This window comes from Anolis carolinensis, chromosome 1 (genome assembly GCF_035594765.1).
Source record: "Anolis carolinensis isolate JA03-04 chromosome 1, rAnoCar3.1.pri, whole genome shotgun sequence".
Taxonomy (NCBI): Eukaryota; Metazoa; Chordata; class Lepidosauria; order Squamata; family Dactyloidae; genus Anolis; species Anolis carolinensis.
In genome coordinates this window covers 166,494,293-166,521,057 of record NC_085841.1, presented here as the reverse complement: position 1 = coordinate 166,521,057, position 26,765 = coordinate 166,494,293, and the positions used below count along the sequence as shown (strand labels likewise).

Genomic DNA, 26,765 nt, shown 5'->3' with positions numbered 1-26,765 from the left:
CTTACAGAGCTAGTTTACTGTTTTTCTTTGAAATACGGTAAATTATCAAAAACCTTTAACCTACTGATGCCTCAATATAATTTCATTGGGATCTGTTTTCATTTTGAAATTTACCAGCAGCTGCTGCATTTTCTACCCTCGGCTTATACTCAAGTCAGTAAGTTTCCCCAGTTTTTTGTGGTAAAAGTAGGTGCCTCGGCTTATATTAGGGTCGGCTTATACTTGAGTATATAGGGTATTATTATATTATTAGCATAGTACAATATAAGCATTATATATTAATATATTGTACTATACCATTATATTGCAATATTATTAGTAATATTACATGTAATATATAATATATAATTATAATAGTGTATTATTATTTTATATTGCATTACAATAGTAATATCAATATTATATGCATATACAATATGTTATATAGAGTAGCACTAATCTAAATAGCCAGATCCAATTGGAGAACACAAACCTGGCCACGGTGGTCCATACCTTGGTGATATCCCATTTCAATTATTGTAATGTGGCCTATGTGGAGTTAACTTTGAAAAGTACTCAGAAACTTCAGTTGGCCGAAACAGCTGCAGTCAGGTAGTTAATAGGGGTTGGCTACTGGAAACATACAACTCCCCTGTTGCATCAGCTGGCTGTTTCTGGGCACAATTCAAAGTGTTGGTTTCACCCATAAAGCCAACAGCTTAGATCTAGGTTATTTAGAAAACGGTATCTCCTTTTATGAGCCCAGTAGAGCGCTAGGATTATTTGGAGAAGCCCTTCTCTCTATTACACTACCTTCTCAAGCTCATTTGATGGGATTAAGGGAGAGAGCCTTTTTGGTGGCTGCTCCCAGACTTTGGAACTCCTTCCCCAAAGAGGCCAGGATGGTCTCGTTCTTGCTCTTCTAGCGACAGGTCAAAATATGTTTGGAAGACTTTTATAAACTGTGGGGTCCTATGTTATTTTTTTATATGGTCTATATAGAATTTTTGGAGCCCTCGGTGGTGTAGTGGGTTAAACCGCTGAGCTGCTGAACTTGCTGACCAAAAGGTTGGGGGTTTGAATTCAGGGAGTGGGGTGAGCTCCCGCTGTTAGCCCCAGCTTCTGCCAACCTAGCAGCTCAAAAATATGCAAATGTGAGTAGATCACTAGGTACCACTCTGGCGGGAAGGTAAAGGCACTCCATGCAGTCATGCCAGCCACATGACTTAGGAGACATCTACGGGCAATGCCGGCTCTTTGGCTTAGAAATGGAGATGAGCACCAACCCCCAGAGTCGCACACAACTAGACTTATTTACCTTTACTATATAAAGTTTTAAAATGCATTTAAAATCTTCATGTTTAATTCTAACTCATAAATTCATTTTTAAACTCTGATATGTATACAGTACTTTTGACTTTTCTATTGCTTGGGTTCTTCTGTGCTCCCTGTAGCATCATATTCAAACACTACTCAGAGGTGTTGTCTCCTTTAGGGTCACACTGGAAAACTGGCTAGTTTCCAAGCCCAGGCCAAGTTCAGAGGCACCGAGAGATTTATCTCTTTGGACTGGCTTGCTGAGGTCAGGGATAAACGGACAAAAGGTTAGAGGAACTTTAAAATTGATTTTAAAAATATTGTTCATAGGTTTAAATGCTCTCCCAACCCGAAGCCCCTACACACACACACACTGGGATGGGATCAACTATACACCATATCAAAGAGGCCAAACAGACTAGAACCAAAGCAAGAACACAAATTTGCAGAAATCTTTATTTGATTTTGTAGCATACAGCTAACTCACATAACTGGTGGCTTCCTGAATGTACGTATTGTCACTATTTGAGAAGAGATCATCAGGGGAAAAGGGCCCTATGCTGCTATCAGGAACATTGTCCTGAAAGTTAATAGCTCTTGCGCTTCATTTTGCTGATGGATGTTTGTTCGTTATAGCGCTATGCTGATTTCCCTTTTCCTAATGGACAGAATAAGCGATTATCAAAACTACAAGAGCAGGAATAGAACAGGACAAAAAGCAGGCATGCAACCCTTAATTTCTGACTTACCTTAAAAGCATCCATCATTTAGCTACTAATTAAGGAATGTTCTCTGATCAAACATCCAAATAATTCTTTTTGTCCTGTGATTACTTTTTTCAGGTATTTCATTTATACTGTTTATTTAATCGAAGTGAAGTTTATTATGAATACCAATTCCCTGTAAGTACAAGATGGAAGAGACGAAAGGGACATCCAATTTTTTTCATCCTGAGGTCAAAAATAATTATTATGCCATTTGTTTTCAAGGGCAGACATGTTGTGAAGACAAAGTCTAAAGCAAAGTACATTGATTTACAGGAAATTGCTCACTTCCATACATGCCAGTCATTTACAAATGTACTTTTAGAGGGCCCCTTCAGTGCTGATAAGCTTTGCACTGGCTGAGCCAAGTCTGTTTCCAATAACGTCAGTGCCTCTTTAGCAGCTTAGATGCCCACTCCTGGTATTCAAAGTTCAGAAAAACATTGGCTTTGCAATAGCCTACACAGGACAAAAGCTTGCTGTTCCCACAGCTGCAAAACACTTGAGAGAGAGAAAAAAGCATCTAAACTGTAGAAAAAACTGTATTCCGAAGAATAGTAATAGACCTCTATTTTTCTTCTTGCACTTGCTCCTTCATTAATTACAAAGAAAATCCATGGCTTCACAGAGGATAAAATAACCTATAGTTTGATACACAAAATCTTTAAATATTATGATGAAGTCTACATTGGACCCCTAAGTAAGCTCACTACCGTAGTTCAATCCCACATACCTTCCAAATGAGCCCACCCATCCCCCGACAAAAGAGGTGCTACCCCACAAGAGTATGTGTTCATACACCTGTCCTGGTTACTCCATATTAGTGTCAATGTGGAGACGCAGTGGCACAATGCGTTAAACCCTTGTGCCAGCTGAACTGCTGACTTGAAGGTTGGCAGTTCGAATCCGTGAGACAAGATGAGCTCCTATCTGTCAGTCCTAGCTCATGTGGGGACATGAGAGAAGCCCCCTGCAGGATGGTGACACATCCAGGCATCCCCTGGGCAATGTCTTTGAAGATGGCCGATTCTCTCACACCAGAAGCGACTTGCTTCAATTCACTTCTGACACGATTTTTTTAAAAAGCGTCAATGTGCATTGCTAAAAACCTATGTAGTGATTAGGGAAATCCTCCACCTACTGACCAAAGATGATACTACAAGTATCAAACAAGGACATTTCAATTAATATGTGAAGGACCTCGTCACATTAGAGCAGTGGTTCTCAACCTGAGGTCCCCAGATGTTTTTAGCCTACAACTCCCATAAATGCCAGCCAGTTAACTAGCTGTTAGGATTTCTGGGAGTTGAAGGCCAATAACCCCAGGCTGAGAATCACTGCATTAGAGTTTGGATCCACTTTAGGGAGGGGCCTTTAAACAGCTCAGCCAGACAAGTTCTGGAATCACCAAACTACAAACCCTAGAATTCTGCAGGAGTCAGAAACAGGATTTAAAGTGGATCCATGCTCTGGTGTGATGAGGCAGTAAAACTTAAACAATGCATACCAGGGGATCTTTTACATCAGACAATTGTATTGCTATGATTCTACATTCTACATATGGAGTCCTGGGCTTTGGTCAGAGGGCCCTTTCACTTTGCTTCTCATTTGTCCATCTCAGGAAGGGCTGGGAAACTATGCTGTGAGAGGAGGAAACCTGCCAGGTAAAATCATGCAGAAACTTCTCAGAGTAGCATTAGCTCGGGCACAGCAAGTTTCCCTCCTCTTGCCCTCGGCCTCCTTGAGGCAACCACATGACAGAGGTAACCATCCACTTACTGGAAGTTGACATATTGTCCAGTCACTCTCTTTTAACAGCTAGTCCCAAGGAGGTTGTTGAAACTCTGAATTGATATTTTGTGGTAGCTTGGGATGGTTGAGGACATTGGTGAGATGGAAAGAATGTGCTTAGGAAAACCATGGAAGTGTGGGATCAGTATCAGATAAAAATCCACTTTGTCTAAATGTCTAGTTTGAGCTTCTTTTGATCTCAGTTTTGTATATGAGACGCAGGTATTGCTGGTTATCAGAAATGCCTTCATCATCTTCAGCTGATTCACTAACTTTGGCTTTATCTGTAAAAAAGAAAAAGAAAGGACCTTCCTGCAGCCCTCCCCACCCTAGATCTGTCCAGACTAGGCTGTCCAGATTGCAACATGCTATGCGTGGAGCTGAAAGCTATAGAAAATTCCTAAGTTTGAACTGATATAGAATGGACTACTAGGCTGATTATGGGGACTGAATGTCTGTACATTTGCAAGCACAACATTAAGACCTACAGAGCACCTCTAAAGTCCTAAAGAGCCTGGTAATAGATAACTGGACTGTCTGCGCTGATGCAGCATTCTGTTGAACTGCAGCTCCCATCATTCCTAACCAGCACAGCCCCTTGTGGAAGATTGTGGGAAATGCAGTCCAGCATCTGTAGAGTTGCATGTTTCCCATCCAGAAGTATATTTACACCAAGCACTGCTTGACTATCAAGCAAAAAGTGGGAGCTAGAAATAATATCATATGAAAGCTGACTAGCACAACTTGGGGATCACAACCAGACACAGTGAAGACATCTGCCTTCCCCTTTGCTACTCTCTGCTGAATATGCATACCCAGTGCGGAATACATTTCACCACGTTGAAACAGTGGATGTGGCTCTTAATGAGACATGCCTTATTACCCAGGATGTCTACGCCATACACTACTGGAGAAATTATACTGCTTAACTGGTATTGCACCACCTATATCCATTGAGAAGTAGCAGCCAGTAATGAAAGGACCAAGGCATTGACATCTCCAGCCTATCCTCTATTCAGATATCAGTCAGCAGGCCAACACCTTAAATCAAGAAACAGCTTCCTAAGATCTACAGAGACACTCACAGGAACACCTCAGCAAGCAAGAGTCCAAAAGTGGTAGGACAAAACCTGGAACCTCAATCCATGGATGGTACGAATGAGAAACACCCACCCTAGGCATACAGAAGACTGGGTGACTTGGTAAGCGCTGAACCAACTGCTCTCTGGCACCACGAGATGCAGAGCTAATCTTAAGAAATGGAGCTACATGACATGTGAGTGTGGAAAAGAGCAAACCACAGACCACCTACTACAATGCAGCCTGAGCCCTATCACATGCAGTGGAGGACCTTCTCACGGAGACACCACAGGCACTCCAAGTGGCCAGCTTCTGGTCAAAGGAAATCTAGTATAATGTCAAGTTTTTAACTTTCTTTTTATGTTCTTTAAGTACATTTTAACTGTACCCTCAACTCGCTTCTAACATGATAAATAAAATCCCCAGAAGTATAGAAAACAAAGCCTTGGGGAATCTTTTTGAGGGTCAAGAGGTGATTTAAAATGCCATAAATAAACAAACTAATCCGACTAGACTTTACAACTGGCTGCCGAAGCTCTGCTTATGTCTGTTAGTACGATCTAGGAGTTTGGCGAGGACAATACAGAGCCTTGTTTGTGGTGGCCTCATCTTTGTGGGTTGTGTGCAGGCCTCCCTGCCTGTTTTTCAATAAGCCTTAAAACCTGCTTATTCCAGATGGCTTTTAATAACCATACTCATTTTTCAATATGGTTAGTGCTGTGGTGTTTAATATACAGTAGAGTCTCACTTATCCAACATAAACGGGTCGGCAGAACGTTGAATAAGCGAATATGTTGGATAATAAGGAGAGATTAAGGAAAAGCCTATTAAACATCACATTAGGTTATGATTTTACAAATTAAGCAGCAAAACATCATGTTATACAACAAATTTGACAGAAAAAGTAGTTCAATGCGCAGTAATGCTATGTAGTAATTACTGTATTTACGAATTTAGCACCAAAATATCATGATATATTGAAAAAATTGATTACAAAAATGTGTTGGATAATCCAGAATGTTGGATAAGCGAGGCTTGGATAAGTGAGACTCTACTGTATTGTATTTTGTTTTAAACTTATATTTTACTTTGTGAACTACCAGGGGAGGTCTCACCTTGAAAGGGAATATAGGAATATTAGCTAAATTAGATAAAAGATCATCCAGCTATATAAACAGAGGTCGACAAAGTGCATGAGCTTATTTCCCCAACTTTAAGACATTTTATTTTGGAAGATTAGCGTATGGAATCCATTTTTAATGCCTTCTAACAAAACCTATCAAAAAGAGACATGGTCCTTCTATACTATATTGCACAGCGAAAGTCCTCCTCGTATTTGAGATGAAAATGATTCCACAGGTTATCTAACCCCAACGGGTTATGGAAATATATGAAATAATGTGGAAAGTGGTGCAGGAAACTACAGGGGCAAGAGGGAATTGGCCCAAATTGCCTCCCTTTGTGTTGTATCAGCAGGAACCCCTGCTGGATTAAAGGCCTTTTGCAGTGGGGAGGGCAGGTCAGGTCATGATCCAACCCACTCTGAATTAGCAAAGATTGGGCTTGAAAAATCACAACTTATGTTGTTTTCTTTGGCTGATCAAGTCCAGCGCCTATTTATTCAGGCTCTATAAATAGCACGTTCACAACTTTTTCCTGTTGAATAGAAGCAGGAATGTCATGAGCCAAGCATTCTTTCACTGTCTAACACTACCACAAATGGAAAGGAGACTGCCAAGGAGGACTTTGTTTACATGGAACTCGTGATTTTGGGGGGAAGGGGGTGCCAATACCTTTGGTTTGCTTCCTGAGCACAGCCACTGACACTTACTAGCATGACATCCTTTATAATTTTATACTCCTCTACTTTCCTAAGGCTTTGACCCTAGAGCTTTTAAAACTGAAAACATATTAAGCAACTCGCCATGACGAAACTCAAGAAGGGCATATCCTGATGGGCCCCCGAACCCAAGCTCTTCTGGGTTCAGATCCCCACCAGATATTTTACAAAACTGAAATAAAAATAAAAATGGGGAAACAATGACCAAGAGTCTGTTGACTTTGACAGCCATGCAGCCATATGTACCTGAATGGTACATGTGGGTAGCATTTTAATAATTCCTACAAGGTATCAGTACTGTAATACCGTGTTCCCTCAGTACTTCGCGGTTCACTTTTCACGGATTCGCTGTTTCGCGGTTTTTCAATAAACTCTAAAAGACTATTATAAATCATAAAAAATTACAATTTACAGGCTAAGGAAGGGAGGAAGGAGAAGCCAAAGGGAGAGAAAAGGAGCCCAAGCGGCAAAAGGAGGAGGAGGCAATTTATCAACACACAATTGGTTGACAAAGACTAAAAATAGTGTATAACTACTAAAAACAATGTATAAAATATTAAAATAAATATAGTGTCCCTACTTCACAGATTTTCACTTATTGTGGGTGATCCTGGAACCTAACCCCCGCAATAAGTGAGGGAACACTGTACTTTAAAACATGTTTTTCTTTCTGCTGTGGTCACTCATGTAGATAGATGGATAGATCAATATGCTGCATTAAATCTTTAACATAGTTATTAATCATGTCTCATAACACTTACTAGTTCACACTGAGATGACATCCTTTATTGAACTGAGGTATTTTATATAAAATATATAGGATTTATTTACAGACAAATTTCTTGCAATTATTAGACAACAGTCTAGTGAATTTCAAACTGAACCTTTTTATAACAACCCATATTTTCAATGCTACTTACATTAGTGATTACAAGTGTAACTGCATCATTGCAGCTTTTAGATTTTTTTTTACAAACATTATCAGACTCAAGATTGTTTCATTTACTCGCTGATCTGATGTGGAAAACATTCATTCATCATATGTGCAAATACTTGGAAATCCTCATGAATTAAAATATCTGTGATATATTTCTCTGTGATAGATTCAGAATACGTTGGCTACAACTGAAGTCAATAAGACAAGATAGCCATAATTTATATGCCACTGATTAAAATGGGACTCACTGCAGATTCCTGTGTGTGTGTGTGTGTGGAAAAGATGAGGTCTCCTAAACCCAGGCTTATAGGTTACATTTCCCTTGGTGCTGCCATAAAGAAGTGAACTAGGAATCATAAAATAACACAGATAACACAGGGCAGATCCCAAGTACAATTGATGGAAGGATAAAGAATAGTTTAAAATGCTTCAATTCAGTCTGGAGAGACCTATAGACAAAGTCCTTTGATCTCTGAAGAACCTGATGCTTCTGGATCATCAGAAATCATAATGATTAGTGCGCTTGCATTTTTTGGTTTTCCTTAATTAATAAGAAGCAAAAGAAAAGAAAAATATACTAGATGCCATTTTAACTTAAGACTGTTCACTGCAGACATTTTGTCTTCCATTGTATGAAGGGAAATGACAGAGCTTGGAACAATAACTATTTGGATTGCACTCATGCGCTGCAATTCCAACGACATAAATGGGGACAGAAGGAAACACAAGCAATGTCTATCCCCCCTCAATCTCATCTTCATTGCCAAGTTTGGGTATTGTTTTGGATTGGTTCTAGGAGACAAACGAATAACTTCATTGTTTCTCCATCCTCCTCCTGCTCTACACCGGGAAAGAGTGGACAGCTCTAGTGGGGGGCCTGTTGAGGTGATCTAGGTCCCCCATATAATTGAAAATCTTGAGATAGTGGACACATTCGGGCGTCCATCCTACAAGGCCAGAGGAGACAGTTTATTGTATGCAAGATCAATTTTGGCAAACATATTTGATTAATGACTTAGATTTTCCAAGTCTAAGACTTCAGATTTCCATTTTTGTTGCAGACCCGATGTGGCATTGTGGTTTTAGGACTGGGTTACAACTCTGGAGAACAGGGTTGGAATCCTCACTCAGTCATGAAACCCACTGAGAATGACATCAGAAAACCCCATGATAGGACCACCATAGGACCTCCACAGGTCAGAAACTATTAAAAGGCTACACAATAAGAACAACAAGAAATCATGGGCAAAATGGGATACATCCAACTACTGGGATTTTTTCTCAAATTGGCAAGGAAAAGAATGTCAGCATAATGCCAAGCATGTTAAGCCACTGAAAGCATGAAGTGTTTTGGGTTTACCCTGTTTTATTTTTTCATCAACGCCACAAATAGTTTACTGTACTTTTTCCCCTTCCCAACAAGCCTGAACGTTATCACAATGCTTTTCCAAATACAAAAATAAGTTAAATTCAATTTCAAATCCCAATCTTTCTCTTGCATGTCAGACAACATGCTCAATCCTGCACATAAACAAGCAGTTTTAATTCCTCTAAAACCAACAAGATTTCAGCCAAGTAAATTTGCACCCATCTGTAGTCCAACTGCATGAGTGTCATTATCATAAAAACCACACTGTAGGTGCCTACATTCATTGGTGCCATGACTGTATTCTAATTGTAAACAGTGAGAATATCATAAGGAATGTTTCTGATGAAAAGGTTAGGAGAGAAGTGCTTGAACTTGATGAGGTGATCTGTGTAATAATGTTTCTGGATCTTTATATTTATTGTCTGGATTCATCACAGCTGCATATACTTCACTGTAAGCTCTGCAGACAAGTTCTGTGGACAGTTTTATTATCTGCTGTCTAAAACAAATAAAAACAGGACAAAATGGCCATGTAAGTACACAACCAATGGCAATAAACAAAAAGTCGACATCTAAATCTCAAAACTCACATATCTATTTAAGAGGACCTATCTCTGGGGAAAAAAAGGAATAGGGTAGACGGCCCTGCTGCTTCCATCCCACCTGCCATTTATTACCATGGCCAAACAGGGCATCTATGTCACTCCCTTATTAAACTAAACCTAAAACCAGCAGCATAAAGAAGCAATATTGTGGAGCAAAGGCTGGGAGGGCAACACAATGTGCCATGCGACCCCTGAGCTCTTTAATTTATTTCTAATGGTTATTTCACACATTGCTGCTTTTTTGCTACTGGAGATTCCCCATCCCCCCCCCCCCCCCCACAATATTTTTAATCAAAATGTTTGACAATTAAAAACACCAAAAAGAAAAGTCACAATACTTATGAGAACATAAATTTACACAAACAAACAAATTCAAACATACATCTCAATCTATAATTCTAAAACTATCAACATACACACAAGTCAGTTCTAAAAGTGGATTTCCAGATTTTCTTTTGTCAGTTTCTCTAAACATTGAACATTCTTTCTTCCACTTTATAGCCAATAAATTGTTGGCTATAAATTTCAAGATTTGAATAGGAAAGATGGAAACAAAACTGCAAGTTCTGATCAGTCAATTCATGTCAGAAAATCAATCATACTCCAACCTGACTGTCAGGATCAGCCATAAGAAGGAAGGCATGCAGTGGGCTCAGCCTTCAGGGCAAGAATCCATTTTGGTCCCAAAATGTTGTGCTCCCAAATCTAATAGGCAGGCTAGCTAATGTGAGAGCGAGCCCTATGGAAAAAGATTCCTTCTATACTGCCGTACAATCCAGTTCGAAGCAGATAATCTGGATTTTATATGGTAGTGTAGAAGGGGGCAAAGTCCTTTATAGGTCTCTAACTGTGAATGCCCCTGACTTACTAACTGAATGTGAAAGCTCCCCAAGTACCCTTTTGCTGTCCCCAAGATTCCATTCCCTGGCACAGAATGCATTCTTAGAAGTTAGCAACAGGGGCAAGGTGACTCTGGTCAAAACTCTTAGACATTTCTCACATCTGGGTCAGTGACACTTTGCATAATGCCCACCCACAAAGACACAAAGATGGGCAATGATTTCTGGTACAGATAATCTACAATCAGAGAAGAAATACTTACTTAACAGCAGTGCTCAGGAGAAAATTTATCTGTGGCATTAGCAGGCCGTCGGGCGCTGATAAATAACGATCAAATTGGACCTATGTTAAACGTCAGAAGAACATTACAAAGTGTATTTTTGAGAGAAACAGAGACAAAGAGAGACAGAGACCCAATGTATATATAGTTTATAGTTTTTCTTGCCTGCACATGATTCTCTGGCAGCATTCAAATTTCAAAAGCACAAAATTGCCTCCAAAAGACCCTCTAGGGCAGAGGTCCTCAAACTTTTTAAGTGGAGGGCCGATTCACAGTCCCTCAGACTGTTGGGGGGCCGGACTAGGATGAAATAGTACAAAATTAGGGTTGTTGTTGTGTGTCTTCAAGTCATTTCAGACTTAGGTCAACCCTAAGTCTAAAGTTTAGGACAGAGGCCAGGTCAATGGCCTTGGAGGGCCTTAGTTTGGGGACCCATGATCTAATCAACCTCATAAGACCATAGGTAAGCAAAGAGACCTCCAAAGACCACCTAGATGATTTCATGAGACCATAGGTAAGCAAAGAGACCTCCAAAGACCATCTAGGGTATATTTGGGAAGCTGTTCCTGAGAAAATTTAGATACAGGACAGGCCTTTTAAAAAAACCAAACAAACCAGGAAGTGAAAGGGGAGGGATTTCAGCTCACTTTATTTAAAACAAAGGCATCTCTTTTGCATAAATGACTCAGGAGCTTTTTTTTCTGGTGGGAGTGGGATTTTTGTTTTTGGTAGGGGGGGAAGGCTAATGAGACTCTCTAGCTTTCCAGTTTCTCACCATTGAACTAGAAACATATTCTCTCCACAATGTGTTTTAAAAGGTTTGGGAGATGGGATGGAGAGATAACGTCACAGTATGTCTGCTGGCTCCAGTCTCACTTTCAACAGAAAGTGAGAGGAGGCAGCGAAAGGTGCTTCTTCTTAATTCAGTGATTGCACTGCTCAGTGTATCTTTTGAGGTCAATGTAGAAATGTAAGATGAAATCCAACTCTAGTGCAGGGAATAGGAGGACCACATCCGTCTCTTGTAGGATCTGAGGGCTGAAATCCAGCAACGTTTTTCTTGCACCTTTCTACAGTTCCCTCCTTGATTTTTTTTTTAAATTAGCTCTCCCTTTTTTGGTTTTACTCAAAAGCCTTTGGGGTTCTGGGAAGCCCCTGACTGCTAGCCACTTTTGCCCATTTCTGGTTGATTTAAGTGCAGGAAAGGCAAAACCTTCATCTTGGGACTAGCATGTCTGAAAGCATTTTCAATGAATCCCTAGTTTGGGGAGCTGATAGACCTAAGAATAGTCTTGGGAAGCCCACAGGAGGTCTGTGGTTTGCACTTTTCCAATCTCTGCAGCCAGATAGCACTTCACTAGTCTTGGCTCCTTCCCATGATGGCTCACCTGACTTTGTACAGAAAACCTATTTCTGCTCTTTACTGTTAATCTTTATGTATGCAAGTTCAGTTCTTCATTTCTCTAGCTCAAATTAAATCAATACTAATTACCAAGTCATAGTACGTAATAACACATATCTCAACGTGACACACCAGAAGGATTGGTTGGATCGGAATGGAATAGAATTTGGTGAGCATCACTTTTTACATGTCCTAAGGCCCCTTTCTCCACTGTCCTTATATCCCAGGAACTGATTCCAGGTTACCTGCTTTGAACTGGAATATATGAGTCTCCACTGACATATAACCTGGGATAAGTAAATAATCTGGGATCATATCCTGGGGTATAATGACAGTATAGATGAGCCCTAAGATAACACCACATATATTATTACTCAAGGTAATTTTCTGTACCATTAAATTGCTACCATTTTTTTTAAAAAATGTGCTTTGCCAATCTGCTCCACCATGATAATCTTCTTTCATACTTTTGTGGACATCTCAATGTTTGTTACTGTTGAGAGGTAGGCCAAAAAGAGGAGAATCACCACAACGTCACTAAATTCTAAAATTTCTTGACATCATCATGAAATACCCTTTCATTTTCATGTCCCAAATCTAACTACATCTAACCAAATGCAATGGAAATAACCATATCCAACCTGTACTCTGTATGTCTGGATTCTGCATCCATGAATTCAAAATCCATCACTTGAAAATATTTTTTTCAAAAATTCAAAACAGAAACCTTGATTTTACCATCTCTATATATAAAAATGTAATGTTCGTTTTACTATGGAGTAAACAACAAAACCACTGAACCAAATCACACCAAATTTGGCCACAAAGGACATAGTCATCCAAAATATGTCTTTCAATAAAAAAAATCCCTAGAAAAATAGCCCAAATTACAGAGAATGAGGAAGAGTCTTTCTCCCCCTAATTGCCAGTTAGAAAGGTAGGCTCTGCTGCCTTTAGTCCCCCCCCACACACACACACACTGCCTTTAGGCCCCTCCCCCTTCGTATCCTAGCAACTCCCTCAGCCAAAATGGCGCCCAGGGCACAGACAGAGTGCACTTAGGCCTTATCCACATTGCCTATAAAATACAGATTTGAACTGGATTATATGGCAGTATAGACTCAAGGTCATTCCACACAGCTATATTACCCATTTATAATCTTATATGATCTGCTTTGAATTGGATTATCTTGAGTCCACACTGCCATATAATCCACTTCAGTGTGGATTTTATACAGCTGTGTAGAAGGGGCCTCATATAATCCACTTCTAAGCAGATAATATAAGATTATAAATATAATATGAAATAATTACTGTGGTATAATAATACTGAACAATATAATCTCTAAAACCAGGATAGTAAATAAAGAGCAACACTCTGAAAGCAGGGAAATTGGGAATTCCAGAAAGGAAACAATCAGGGCCAGGTAACACTTCCCAACAGAAGATTCCCCCAGGCAGGAAGCAGCCAGGCTTTGAAGCTGCAAAGCCATTAAATGCTAATCCAGGTGCCTAACTGCAACATTCATACCTGCCACACTGAGACTATTAATTGCTATTCAAATTGGCCAACCAAGGATTCCGCAAGGTAGAAAGCAGCCAGGCTTGCAAGCAGCAAGACTATTTAGTGCTTTTCAACCTGGCCAACCAAGATTTCCCCTAGGTGAAAAATCCCCAGGCTTTGACGCCACAAGGCTACTCCGTCCCACTCAACCTGGCCTAGCAAGGCTGCTTTATGTAGAAAGCAGCCAGGCTTTTAAGCTGCAAGACTATTCAGTGCAATTCAATCTGGGCAAACAATGATTTCCCTACAAAGGAAGTAGCCAGGCTTCAAAGCGGCTCTTTGATTGAGGGTCCTACTCTAGCTACTCCAGAAAACGGCCAGGCTTTGAGGCTGCAATAATATTCACTGCTATTCCACCTGGCCAACAAATGATTCCCATAAGCCACAACAACGCATGGCCAGGCAAAGCTAATTTTCTATAAGAAATGCCATTTTACTATGCCATTGTATTTTGGTCTCCATTGGGGGGGGGGGGAGGGGGCTGGAATCAAACCCCAGCAGAAATGGACTCAAATCCCAGCATTGCATTTGCTTCCTCTTTTATCTCACCTCCCTTCCCTTCCAGTCTTGATTTCCCCTTTCACATTTTAAATAAATATTTTGGAAATGGGACATGTTCTATTTTACCCTACGAAGCAACATAAACAATGGTGCCATCAGCAGCAGCATCATTTTCATTACCCTACTGCCCCTAAACAATGTTTTTAAAAAATATAACATAGTTCAAAGATGAAATGCTAATATCTTACCATTGCAGCTTTTAAGGACATAGCATCCATACTGGGAATATTTGCCAGGGGACCCTAAAAATATAGCAAGACTAGTTAAATACATACATATTGTAAGTGTGTGTATATGTGTGTATCACTGCTAAAATCTAATTACACTGTATATCACAGCATTTCCAAGAAATTTTGCATTTATTATATTAATTGAGTCCTTTCAATGTGTTTAACTCATGCACCAAATTTTATTTATTTGCTTACTTATTCAAAGCTTTTTCCATCCCTTCCTGAGGTAAAAGGGCCTTACAAAATAGTGTACAATAATAATCCAAAAGATGCAATGCCAAAGGAAAAAAGGCATATCCCTGTGGGATTGTACAGAAGAATGGTTCCATAGATAGGAAATGTAACATATGGATCTAGTTTCTGCATCCCTTGGGTGGAGAAAATAATGCTGTTCTGGAGCCATGTGAGACACATGAGAAGTTTCAGTTATGAAAAAGGAAGGAAAGAGAAGGGCATCCTTCAGTCAGGCCATGAGGGGCAGAAAGAACTAGAAGGCGAGAGGATCAGACAAAACATGACTATGCTGTTTAAGTCTGGTCTACACTCTCATGAAATACAAATCACCCTTTATATACATTTCTTTTTCTTCTCTTCTCCTCAAATAGTCAAGGACACTGGTAAACAATAGTTTATCATTACAAAGTAGTTTTATATTTAACCCTGAGATTAAGGTTAAAGCACTTATACAAGCCAGGATTGTAAAACAGTTTCAATGCATGTTTGATTTGGTTTATCAATATGACAACAATGTAAACAAGCAGAAAGCGTGGCATTAGCAAATTTTATAATGCTTGTAGTACTATATCAAATGCTATTGATGAAAGTGAATGTTAGGTATGAGCATTAATATATGGCAAAACATTTGAATCGAGTGGATTAAAAAAGCAAAATAAATATTGGGATTCCAAAAATTGCTCTATTATCTCTGCATACTCTGGGGACTTTGGCTGCAGTTTCTTTGAATACAAAAGTTTCAAAGACATGTTTTTGCCTTTCAAAGTAAAAGAAGTAACACTGCAGATCCCAATACAATATATTTAATCATTTTCAATTATTCGTTGTAACACTGAAGGAACCCCTGAAGCCTAAATGATACATACAGACATATATTTATAACTTTATTTAGCATGTTAGCAGCATGTTATCAGACTGCACCATAATTACATAATAACAGCAATCTACTCACAGTAACACAGAAATTGATAGGATTCAGGGTTTCCAAAATTACAGCTTACCTGTTCTGGCTTGTGTTGCTGTAAAACATTATATATGTAGCTGAGTCCCACTCTAGTTAAAACATAAGAGGCTTGCTCATTTATAAGGGTATCAAGATGTGCCTCAATCTGAAATAACATAAGACATGTTTATTTATTGAGATTGTTTTCAAAGTTCATTTCGGAAAGAAAATTAGGACTATAAAAATCAGTAAAGTACAACAAAAACATGTTAACTATAGTACAAAATTCTTAAAGAAGACTTCAGACTTTAAGGTTTTTTAAAGTGCTTCCTGGATGCTTCTAATAATATTAGCTTTTTTTCCCTTGCCAATAAATAATCTATCTAACAATTTTTGTACATTTAATAGTTTATGGATTTAACACACTTGGGTTGCTACCTTCTAGAAAAACTAATAACACTATGTAACAACGTTTAAAAAATTCTGTTCTTGGTTTGAAAGTGTTATTTCTCATTTAATTGTGCAGTGCTTACTTTGAAAGTACAGTAGAGTTTCACTTATCCAACATAAACGGGCCGGCAGAATGTTGGATAAGCGAATTTGTTGGATAATAAGGAGGGATTAAGGAAAAGCCTATTAAACATCAAATTAGCTTATGATTTTACAAATTAAGCACCAAAACATCATGTTATACAACAAATTTGACAGAAAAAGTAGTTCAATATGCAGTAATGCTATATAGTAATTACTGTATTTACAAATTTAGCACCAAAATATCACGATGTATTGAAAACGTTGACTACAAAAATGTGTTGGATAATCCAGAACGTTGGATAAGCGAGTATTGGATAAGTGAGACTCTACTGTAGTTGTTATAATTCAGAAACTTTGTTTTTATGGCTGCCACAAATTATGTTAAATTAGTTGAGACTATGAAATATTCATTAAGAAACTATAGCAAAATGTGCTGCAAGATTCCCGTAAAAACAAGATTTCTGCAGTTTAATAAACTTTGCCAATGTTTTTATGATAGAACCAATTAAGAAATTATATTTATAACCCAGGAACAAAAATCGTGTTACATAGTGATCAGTGGGGGGTGGGTGGGGAGTATGAATGGTATTTAAGATTCCTGAACACATATTTTCTCAAGGCTTCCTTTATGCCAGGGAGAAATAATGCAGCCCTCCCAATGTTTTTAAGTAGATTCTCCCAATATTCCGCACCACTACCTCCTGCTTACTTTGAAAACTTTTGGAGAGAACTGGACACATCATTACTCCTTGTCTTGTTTTCCAGTCTTAAATGTCTATCTTGTGGCAGGGAGACTATGAGGCTTCAAAGGTAGGAACTTTGAGGGGAGAACTTAGAGATATTGTACAGGTTGAGTATCCCTTATCCAAACTGCTTGGGACAGAAGTGTTTGGGGGATTTTGGATTTTTTCAGATTTTGGGATATCTGTATTTACATATATGTATATGAGATTTATTGCATATGGGAACGAAGTGTAAATATAAATTAATGTATGTTCACTATACACCTTATGCCTACAACTGAAGGTGTTTTATATATTAATAATGATTTGGTGCATGAAGTACAATTTGTGTGCACAGAACCATAGAAGGCAAAGGTGTCACTATCTCAGCCACTCAGGTGGACTATTTTGGAGTATTTAGATTTCTGAACTCCAGATTTATTTATTTTTTTTCATATCAGGGATGACTTAAGAAACTGCAAGTTGCTTCTGGTGTGAGAGAATTGGCTTCCTGCAAGGATGTTCCCCAAGGGACTCCCGGATGTTTTACCATCCTGTGGGAGGCTTCTCTCATGTCCCTGCATGAGAAGCAAGAGCTGACGATGGGCTCACCCCACTCCCTGGATTTGAACCGCCAACCTTTTGATCAGCAGTCCTGTTGGCACACAGGTTTAGCCCATTGCACCACCAGGGGCTCCTACAGAACTCCAGATAAGGAATGCTCAACTTGTAAATACAGCATCAGAGTTGTCTCTCAGTGCAGGATATCTCAAGTACAATCCTACATTATCAAATCGATTACAATAACATCCCTGCATATCTATACATCCATCTACTAATATGTAATGTCTATTACTACCTGCTCTATATCTATAATATATTAACTATTACACCAAAATTCCTATTGATTAGTTGGATGTCTATTTGCACCACTCAGTTATAAAAACCACTGGATGTCTAGTTCAAAAAAAGATTTATTCAAAATATCTAAAACTGTGCAATGCGTCTACTCCTGAGAGGAATGGCATAAAATAAAGAGGTGGAGATTTGATCCAGTAAAGCAAATGGGTGGATTATGACAGCATTCTGTGAGGCCGTTCATTTAAAAATAGCTCATGCTGCAGGAATGGCTGAGCTTTACATTTCCCTGCTTCACTGCCTTGGGTTTCTTTTATCTTAACTCCCCATTAATGAAGTTTTTTTGTGGTTGTATGCACCTGCATGTTGACTTTATATATAAAGCTGTGAGGATACACACATTTGTGTTTTATTTCCTGTTAATGTTTAATGGCAAAGAAAACACCAGGAGGTTGACTTTGGACATTTACCTGATACTGTAACATTTCAAGCCGTTTATCTGTGAATTCAAACAGAGCTAGTGTCTTCATCATATGAAGTGAATTCACCATGAAGGTTGCCATGTCAGCAGATCCTAAGTTACTAGCAGAGACAGTGCACATCTGTAGCAGCGGATCCAGCACACAGGAAAGGACCTGAAGAGAAGAGGGGAGCCAGAGAAAAGCACACATAAAAGATTTATTGTAAACAATGACAAATTTCCCAAAGAAAAGGAGATAAGATGGAGGAATCAGAAAATCATATTAAGTCTCTTAGAAGAGATTAAGATACAACAAGAAAATGCTGTCAATTAAGCAATTTACTCTGTGTCTTAGGCTATTGATGCTTGGCTAGAAAAGGGATGCTGTAGTATTAGCAACAGCGTAACCCAGCACCAGTAGCCAAAAGTGATAAAAAGAACAAAAAATACAGACTGTTATCTCTTCCTTAGGAGGCTTTTCTTAATAGCAAAATAATATGGTTGTACTATTTACAAAAACAAGGTTTCCATAACGCAAGTGAAGTTCTTTATACTTCCTTCTTTGCTTCCACGCTGTGCTTCTTTCTCCTGCAGATAAACAGCTTCACTCTCAGAGAGCCTCCTCTCACACTAAACTTACATAGGAGCCTCACACAGTAGCTTTACACACAGCAGCCTTCACACTGGGGCTTCACACATGAGGCCTTTAACCTGGGGCTTCTCTCACCGAAGCTTCTCACACCAGGCCTACTTCACACATACCTCATACTGAGGTGTTCTCACTGATGCTAACACTGAGGTCTACCTCACACTGAGGCATTCTCTCACTGAGGCTGACTAACATGCTTTAACTAGCTTTGGCCTACTAACTCTAACAGCCTTCGGCTTACTCACTCTCCTCAGGGTGACGTTAGCTTATTTAACCCTTTCAGTGCTTGACTCACATTTTTGTAATTAAAAATACCTAGTTAAGTTTAAATATTTCTGACAGTTGCCTCAGAAAAGAAGGGCGCTTTCACACTGGCCTATATTATTGAAAATACATCTTTCCCATAGAGCATCTGTAAAATAACTTAGCCTTGTAAATGAAGCTACAATCCTGCAAAATGGGTTTTCATGCTGGATATAGAGGAGGTATAATGCCCTTGTCCACGATACCTTCACTTACGTGCATGGAATTCCTGACTAATTCGTAGACATAGCAGAACTCCTCCTCATTGAATAAAATGACCATAGGCCCTGTCCCTTAGCGGCAACAAAAGAACAGTGTAACACTGGTCTTCTAATAATAAAAAGGGCACCACATTTAACATATATACCCTATTTTCTAGTTGTCAGATTAGGTGATACTTTATGCTCCATCCGAATGGAGTCCTGGTTGCTAGAGACTTTCATTCTGGATGCCCACAAGTTGTGAGTAATTTTTTCTTCAGAATCACAAACTCATAATTAATTGAGGAAGATATATCTTTCTCATCACTTTTTTGAATAAAGTGCTATAACCTGAAAAGGGGAGTTTACAGTCTTTACATCCTGTTATCTGAAAATGGAGTGTTCAATTTTTTATGTATTTTGCTGTTTTAAATTCTTTTCTAAGAGTTAGGAAGTAAAAATGATATTTCTGGTGGCACAGTGTGTTAAAGCGCTGAGCTGCTGAACTTGCGGACCAAAAGGTCCCAGGTTCAAATCCCGGGAGCAGAATGAGCGTCCGCTGTTAGCCCCAGCTCCTGACAACCTAGCAGTTTGAAAACATGCAAATGTGAGTAGATCAATAGGTACTGCTCCAGCAGGAAGGTAACAGCGCTCCATGCAGTCATGCCGGCCACATGACCTAGGAGGTGTCTACGGACAATGCCGGCTCTTCGGCTTAGAAATGGAGATGAGCACCAACCCCCAGAGTCGGACACGACTGGACTTAACGTCAGGGGAAACCTTTACCTAGGTTTGTTTTAAGGAAAGAAATGTCATGAAAGATATTTTTAAGGGTACAGCATGTCATGGGTGTATTTCTGATTTCATACACAATTGAGTTTTAATTGAATACTTTTCACAGTTCATGTCCAATCCATTTGACCGTGCGTATTGACAATTTGTTATACCAGTATATAATCTGATATATATTTAGGGAGAGGAAGTATGACACAACAGATTCGTTAGCCTCTGCAGTGCAGCAAGGATTCTTGGTTATTTTCACTGTGAGTTTAAAAATATTCATTACACTGTAATGAGCACTTCCATTCCTAAATGACTTGGGTCTTCTCAGTTTCAGATCAGGATATAACCGTAGAAAGGATTCAACCAATTATCTCCATCAGTCTTTAATGTTACAACTTAACTTCCCTTGCATCAATTCCACTTCGGCCTTTCTAATTCATAAAAGAGTATTAGAAAAAAATATTAGGTTTCTTTTAAACAGTTTAATGTAGAGTTCTCTGCACGACTGTACTCTGATTGTCTTGGGAGAAACATGATGAGAACTGAAAAGCAGAAAACCTACTGAAATGAGCCAGAATTAAAAGGCAGAAAGGTGAAACTGACTTCAAATTCAAATTTGTTGCATGGTAAAACAGATGTGGCCTGAATATGGAAAGAACTGTTCTTCTTCTGAAAAACAGGGGAAGGAGAAAGAGTAAACAATGCTATCTGGCAAGAATAGGCTTGATCCTTTGGTCAAACTGTTGTATCTTGGTAATGTTAGATTCACAGAAGTGTAGCCATAAATGCACCTGTACAAAGTCAGCCTGACGAGTATCCAAAGGAATAACGCAGGAGTCATGAGATGCTAGTACTTCACGCAGTAGGGCAAGTGTTTGGTTCAGTGCAGAGCTTGGGCCAAGATCCGCAGGTGGCAATTCAATCTGCAAAACAAACAAGAATAATGAATTCTGCAATAAAACAAGCTTAGAAGCTCTCTACATATTGTGGATGTGGGCCTAACAGCATAGAGAATGAGCATGTTTCTCAAAAATTCACTTACGTATTGTACATAGAAGAGCAGGCATGAGCAAACTTCAGCCCTCTAGGTGTTTTGGACTTCAGCTCCCACAATTCCTAACAACCAATCGGCTCTGCTTTTTCCAGCAGAAAAAACATTCATTTGGATCTCTGGCCCAATCACGTTTTCTACAAACCCTGAGGTGCCGTGAAAATGGAGACTTTAGCTATTGCAGCACAGTGCAAAGGTGAACTGCTCTAATATCTTCAATAGCCCATTAATGAAACCTGCACCGATTTCTTTGCCCAGAAGATGTACCTGAACTGCTGAAGAAACACTCCAGAACAAGAGTGGTACACCTACACTATACAATTAAACCATTTTGAAACTGATCGATCAGTTACAGCTTTTTATAGAAACAATAGTAGCTTGAGATGTTAATGAGAAATTTCCAAGATCCTTAGCAGATTTACAAATTGATAATGATCCTAACTCCATTTCTTAAAAACAAATAGTTTGAGATTTAAATCTGAAGTGGTAACATGTGAAAGAAAGTGGCATAAGTAAGACAGCCAGCATTATGCTGGTCTAGGACTGTAATAAATTATTCAATGATTGGTCAGCGAACTTGGATCTGGTGGTTCGAGACCATAGATGGGCTAAGAAATCTGTTTTTAAAGAGTCTGTATAGCATTTAGGCTGTAATCCACAGATCTGGACTGCCATCTTGTAGTACAGAGTATCCATGGCTGACTCATTGAGAAGCACCACACAAATATAAAGACTTTTCTATGGCAGCAGTAGCATGTGCGCACAAAGTGGCTGGAAGAAAAAATCACTCATTTGTGAAAACAGACCTTATCCATGAGTTTACTTGCATGAAGGCTCAAGCTGTTGAAGAATATCTTTTTACTCAACTGATGCATCTCTTCTATGGTTGTTAAGAGTACAGCAGCACTGTTCCCCACAATATTACTGGAAAAAAATGAAGACAAGGGACAGAAAATACTTGAGATACTTCTTTTCTTGTATTCCGTACTTGAAAACAGCTGATTTAAATCCTTTCTGTTGTGCACCATAGATCTTTCCTGTTACTGAATATACAGTTTTGAAGTTAGATCATCAAAGTGGAGAAATGCGTTTTCTTCAGATGTTGTTGGACTGCAAATCCACCCCAGCTACTAGTGACAAATAATTGGAGTTGCTGTCTATGAACATCAGAGGGGCCACACATTCTCCATTCATGTTTGGATCCCTATCAGCATCATATGCAGTCATTTGTAAATTGGGTAAGGGCCCAAGTGAGGACCTAAAAAAAATATTTTAAATAAGATGCGAATCTGGAAATACCTTATGAACTTTGTGCAATAATGCCTAGATAAATTTAAATTCAACTATCAACAACGGAAAGATCAGATTTTCAAAAAGTGTGGTTATTTGTTCTTAATAAAATTAGCACTTTAGGAGAGGATCATTATTTTTTCTTTTCAGACTAATAAATTCTTAGCACTGAAATCCCAAGGGGAAAAGGGGTATTTTATTTTCGGTTTTGCATTTTCCTTACCTGATGGTGTGGTGATAGAATTTAAGAAGATTAGAAATTTTGTATAGAAGGACAGCTCCTGGTTCAGCCACTATTACCTGTTCAATTCTAACCTGAGGAAATATGATACACACAAAAAAAACCACATGTTTAATTTGCAGGATATTTTTTAAAGTTCAATATAATTTAGCATCTATCTACAAATCAATTGCAAGAAAATATAGCTATTTTAGATTCTAGGACTCTTCTGCTGTAACCAGCAACCTATGGAGCAAAGGGTTCGAAATCTATGATGATGGTGATGGTGATAAATCTAGTTCACCTCCTCCCCCTAAAAATAGGACTCAAAGTAACTCACAATTTAAAAAAAACAATTAAAACATACAAAAAGTGAGCACTGAAACTGAATTAAACCATTAATGATATTTTTTAAAATCACACTTCTGCTAAAAAATTTTTAAAAGATATGTAACACAGTTCAGTTCAAAACAACACTGCACCTCTATAGATCTGAGATTTGTGGCTTTCAAGTTCCTGCAGACCTAAATGGCACCCAGAAGAGAATTTTAAGAACTATCTTGGGAACGCCACATTACACCAGCTACGGTGTTTGCAGTGGGAAACGAGCTCACGGCCTGACTCATGAAGATCAGTTTGTTTATCTATAATTATCTTTAATTTCTGGTAAAAACTAGAAGAAATACCAGAAACCACCTAAGAAAAAATATGTTTTCTGGAACAACTGGTTCTTAGCTCCTCAAAAGAAAAAAATTGGTTTCAAAATATCACATATCTTCCTTATCCATTTGGCTTTCAGAAATGTATTTTCCCCAGAAAGACAAGTTTCCATCAAAGAAAAAACTCAAGCTATATGTTAATGCCAGAAAAACATTGCATATTCCACCTCAGTTTACATTACTCCATAGTATAATTTATTTAAACACCTTCTAGGTTCAGAAGACTAACTATTTTAAATTGAAAAGTTTTGTTTCAGGGAGTTTAACTAACCTCCAGCTAACAGCTTCCGCAATTAGCCTAAGTCCCATTGCCATTTACATTATGGTTCTTGTGGCCTGGACAACACTGACAATCTCCCTATTTGTTTAGTTGTTTTTTGTTGCAGGGAATCAGAGAAAAATACTTTGTGGATATTTAAAAATAATTGGTCTGGCTGCCAAAAACATACATTTTGCTTTTTAATAAAGATTCTATTATCCATAGAAGAGTTGCAACTTTCTTAATGGCACTAGTCTCACTGCTCACTGTCTTTATTTTGTATATTTTAATTCTTTTTGGTATGTTTACTGATATGCTTAGTATATTGGAAATTCCACATTATAATTTAACTTTGTCATTTGCTAATTGCTTAATACCTTTGTTTCTACATTGTGGTGACCTTTGGTGATAAGGAATTAAAACCTGAACTGAACTAAACTGAACGATTCCCCGACCTGCCTTTTGACTTACCAGAAACATTGAATGATGCTTAATCACGGCCATTTACCATTATTAACAATATAATGGTAATTATAATAATGATAATTCACAGTCTCTCTACATGTAATAGCTTATGCTCTACCTTGAGAGGTCGGCAAACTCCTTCTGTGATATGTCCAACCACTTCTTGCATATTTTCTTCTACTCCTGCAAGTAAACACACAATGGATATTCAAAAAACCTGAGCAAAACATTAACACTGATCACAAAAGCAAACACAATGGAAGCAACTAAACCACTTCATGGATTGTAGAAGTATGTTTTTAATGAACATCCCCATATTTAACAAGCTTGAGCTTTCACATTTGAATTCAACAAGAGCTATATCACTATCACCACCACTCCAATATCTCCCATGTCAAAATTGAAAACAAATTGGTAATTGCTTCTCATCACATTATCTAAAGAAATCAAATCCACATTTCTTATGAGCAATACCTTCAGTAGTTATGAATTTTAACAGGGCTTCCAGGTGCTCTTTTTCAGAAGCAGTAGCTTGATGAAGCCATGCCAACATGTCTCCTACATATCTGAAACCAAGAACCATGCTATGTTAATTTTATTGTTTTTATGTATTTAAAGTTAATTTAAGCTACTAGTATGGCAGTGCAGAAAATGAGCAGTATAAGACAATAACAACAGCCGCAACAAAAAAAAAGAAAAAAAAAGAACAGACAGAACAGAACATGGATTATCTTAGCCACAAAAAAGCACTTTAACAATTGTTGTACCTTAAAGGATCATGGGAATGCATTTCAATGGGCCGGGGGGTTCCCCCTGGACCTCCTCTGGTGAGGGCATCTATGAAACCACGGACCACAGCACTTCTTCTAGCAGTTGCAAACTCATCAAGGGTATATCTACAGTGGAAAGAAATATCATGTACTTATTTTATGAGTACAGAAACCTGCTGGATAAAAACTTCCTGGGCAAAGGACCCTCTGGGTGATTTATCAAATGACCCCCTTGATCTTTTAATGGATAGGACATTAAGTATAAAAGTGTTTCAGCCCTAACCGCCCAATGAAGAACCTAGTACAGAAGAGTCTCACTTATCCAACATAAACGGGCCGGCAGAATGTTGGATAAGTGAATATGTTGGATAATATGGAGGCATTAAGGAAAATCCTATTAAACATCAAATTAGGTTATGATTTTACAAATTAAGCACCAAAACATCATGTTATACAACAAATTTGACAGAAAAAGTAGTTCAATACGCAGTAATGCTATGTAGCAATTACTGTATTTACGAATTTAGCACCAAAATATCATGATGTATTGAAAACATTGACTACAAAAATGTGTTGGATAATCCAGAACGTTGGATAAGTGAGTGTTGGATAAGTGAGACTCTACTGTATTTTGTTATATAAAACAATGTGAAAGCCGACTGAATCCATTTTAATTTTTCTTTTATCCAAGGTGACAAATTACATTTTAAAAAGACATAAAAGCACCTATCACTTTTCTTTTCTTTTTTTACCAAAGGAAGATGGCACACAATTTTCAAATTGAATAAGTGCTAAATTACTCAAGGGCTCTACTGGACCAATTTTCTTGTTATTCTTTGCATCAGCAACACATTTTCCCATTTGGCGGAAGAGCATGATGATTGGTTCCTGTAACATTGCTCCGAGAGTAGACGTGAAGACAAAAATGGTGTAGGGAAAACTCGCAGAAGCCTATTGTTATAGCAAGCAGATAGGTCTGGTGGGCACAGTTGCTCCATTCATTTCTACATCCCTAAAAGAATAGAGTCTCCTGTGAGAGGTGGTTTCTTTCTTGAACTGTAAAACACTTGAGTGCTTATTGCCTTGGAATATAAATTAAAAAAACACATTTGCCTCTGGCAAAACAGTTGGCATCTGGCTTTTGAGATGGTTTTGTTCCTGCATTACCATCCGTGTTATGTATGCTATTGTAAATGAGTAGTTATTTATATCTGGACTAGTCTGAAAGCAATATAACAGAGGCCAATCACTCACAACATCTAGTGTGAAGGATGAAAAAAAAAACCAGGGAACTGAATCTGAGAATGATTCAAAATTGCTTCTACAGATATTGCTCTTAAAAGATAGTGTGTCATGAAGCCACAAATGTAAGTACAATTTTTCAGTGTATTTCAGTATGGCAGGTCCAATATATACAAGGGACTGAGTATGGAACTAGGTGGGTACTTCATTACTGCCACCTTGTGGCCACTCCTTGGAGGTTTCTCATACTGAATAGGCTTTAAATTCAATTGTTGGGGGGGGGGGGGCTCTCATTTCTGACAACCATAAAAGCAATAAACCCATAGGGGTGTTGTGTGGTTTCCAGGCTGTGTGGCCATGTTCTAATAGCATTTTCTCCTGATGTTTCACCTGCATCTGTGGTTGGCATCTTCAGAGGATCGACAATACAATAAACCCATGTTTTCCTATTGGTGATGACAGACTAGAGCAGGTAGGGGGACTCACATATGGCTTACAAGCTGA

The 26,765-nt window shown here is 38.5% G+C and overlaps 1 protein-coding gene across 1 annotated transcript in view; it reads right to left on the bottom strand.

Moving 5' to 3' along the window:
- Positions 1 to 7,535: 7,535 nt before the first annotated feature.
- The window catches only part of cog6 (component of oligomeric golgi complex 6), a 34,061-nt gene continuing 14,831 nt past the window's right edge, over positions 7,536 to 26,765 (bottom strand). The window contains exons 9-19 of the mRNA XM_003215291.4: positions 25,017 to 25,145; positions 24,724 to 24,815; positions 24,368 to 24,432; positions 22,810 to 22,901; positions 22,103 to 22,220; positions 21,037 to 21,168; positions 18,321 to 18,485; positions 15,795 to 15,902; positions 14,518 to 14,571; positions 10,785 to 10,864; positions 7,536 to 9,576 (exon numbers count right to left, since the gene is read on the bottom strand). Of these exons, the coding sequence (XP_003215339.3) occupies positions 9,429 to 9,576; positions 10,785 to 10,864; positions 14,518 to 14,571; positions 15,795 to 15,902; positions 18,321 to 18,485; positions 21,037 to 21,168; positions 22,103 to 22,220; positions 22,810 to 22,901; positions 24,368 to 24,432; positions 24,724 to 24,815; positions 25,017 to 25,145 (1,183 nt within the window). The 3' untranslated portion in view covers positions 7,536 to 9,428. The remainder of the gene's footprint in view (positions 9,577 to 10,784; positions 10,865 to 14,517; positions 14,572 to 15,794; positions 15,903 to 18,320; positions 18,486 to 21,036; positions 21,169 to 22,102; positions 22,221 to 22,809; positions 22,902 to 24,367; positions 24,433 to 24,723; positions 24,816 to 25,016; positions 25,146 to 26,765) is intronic.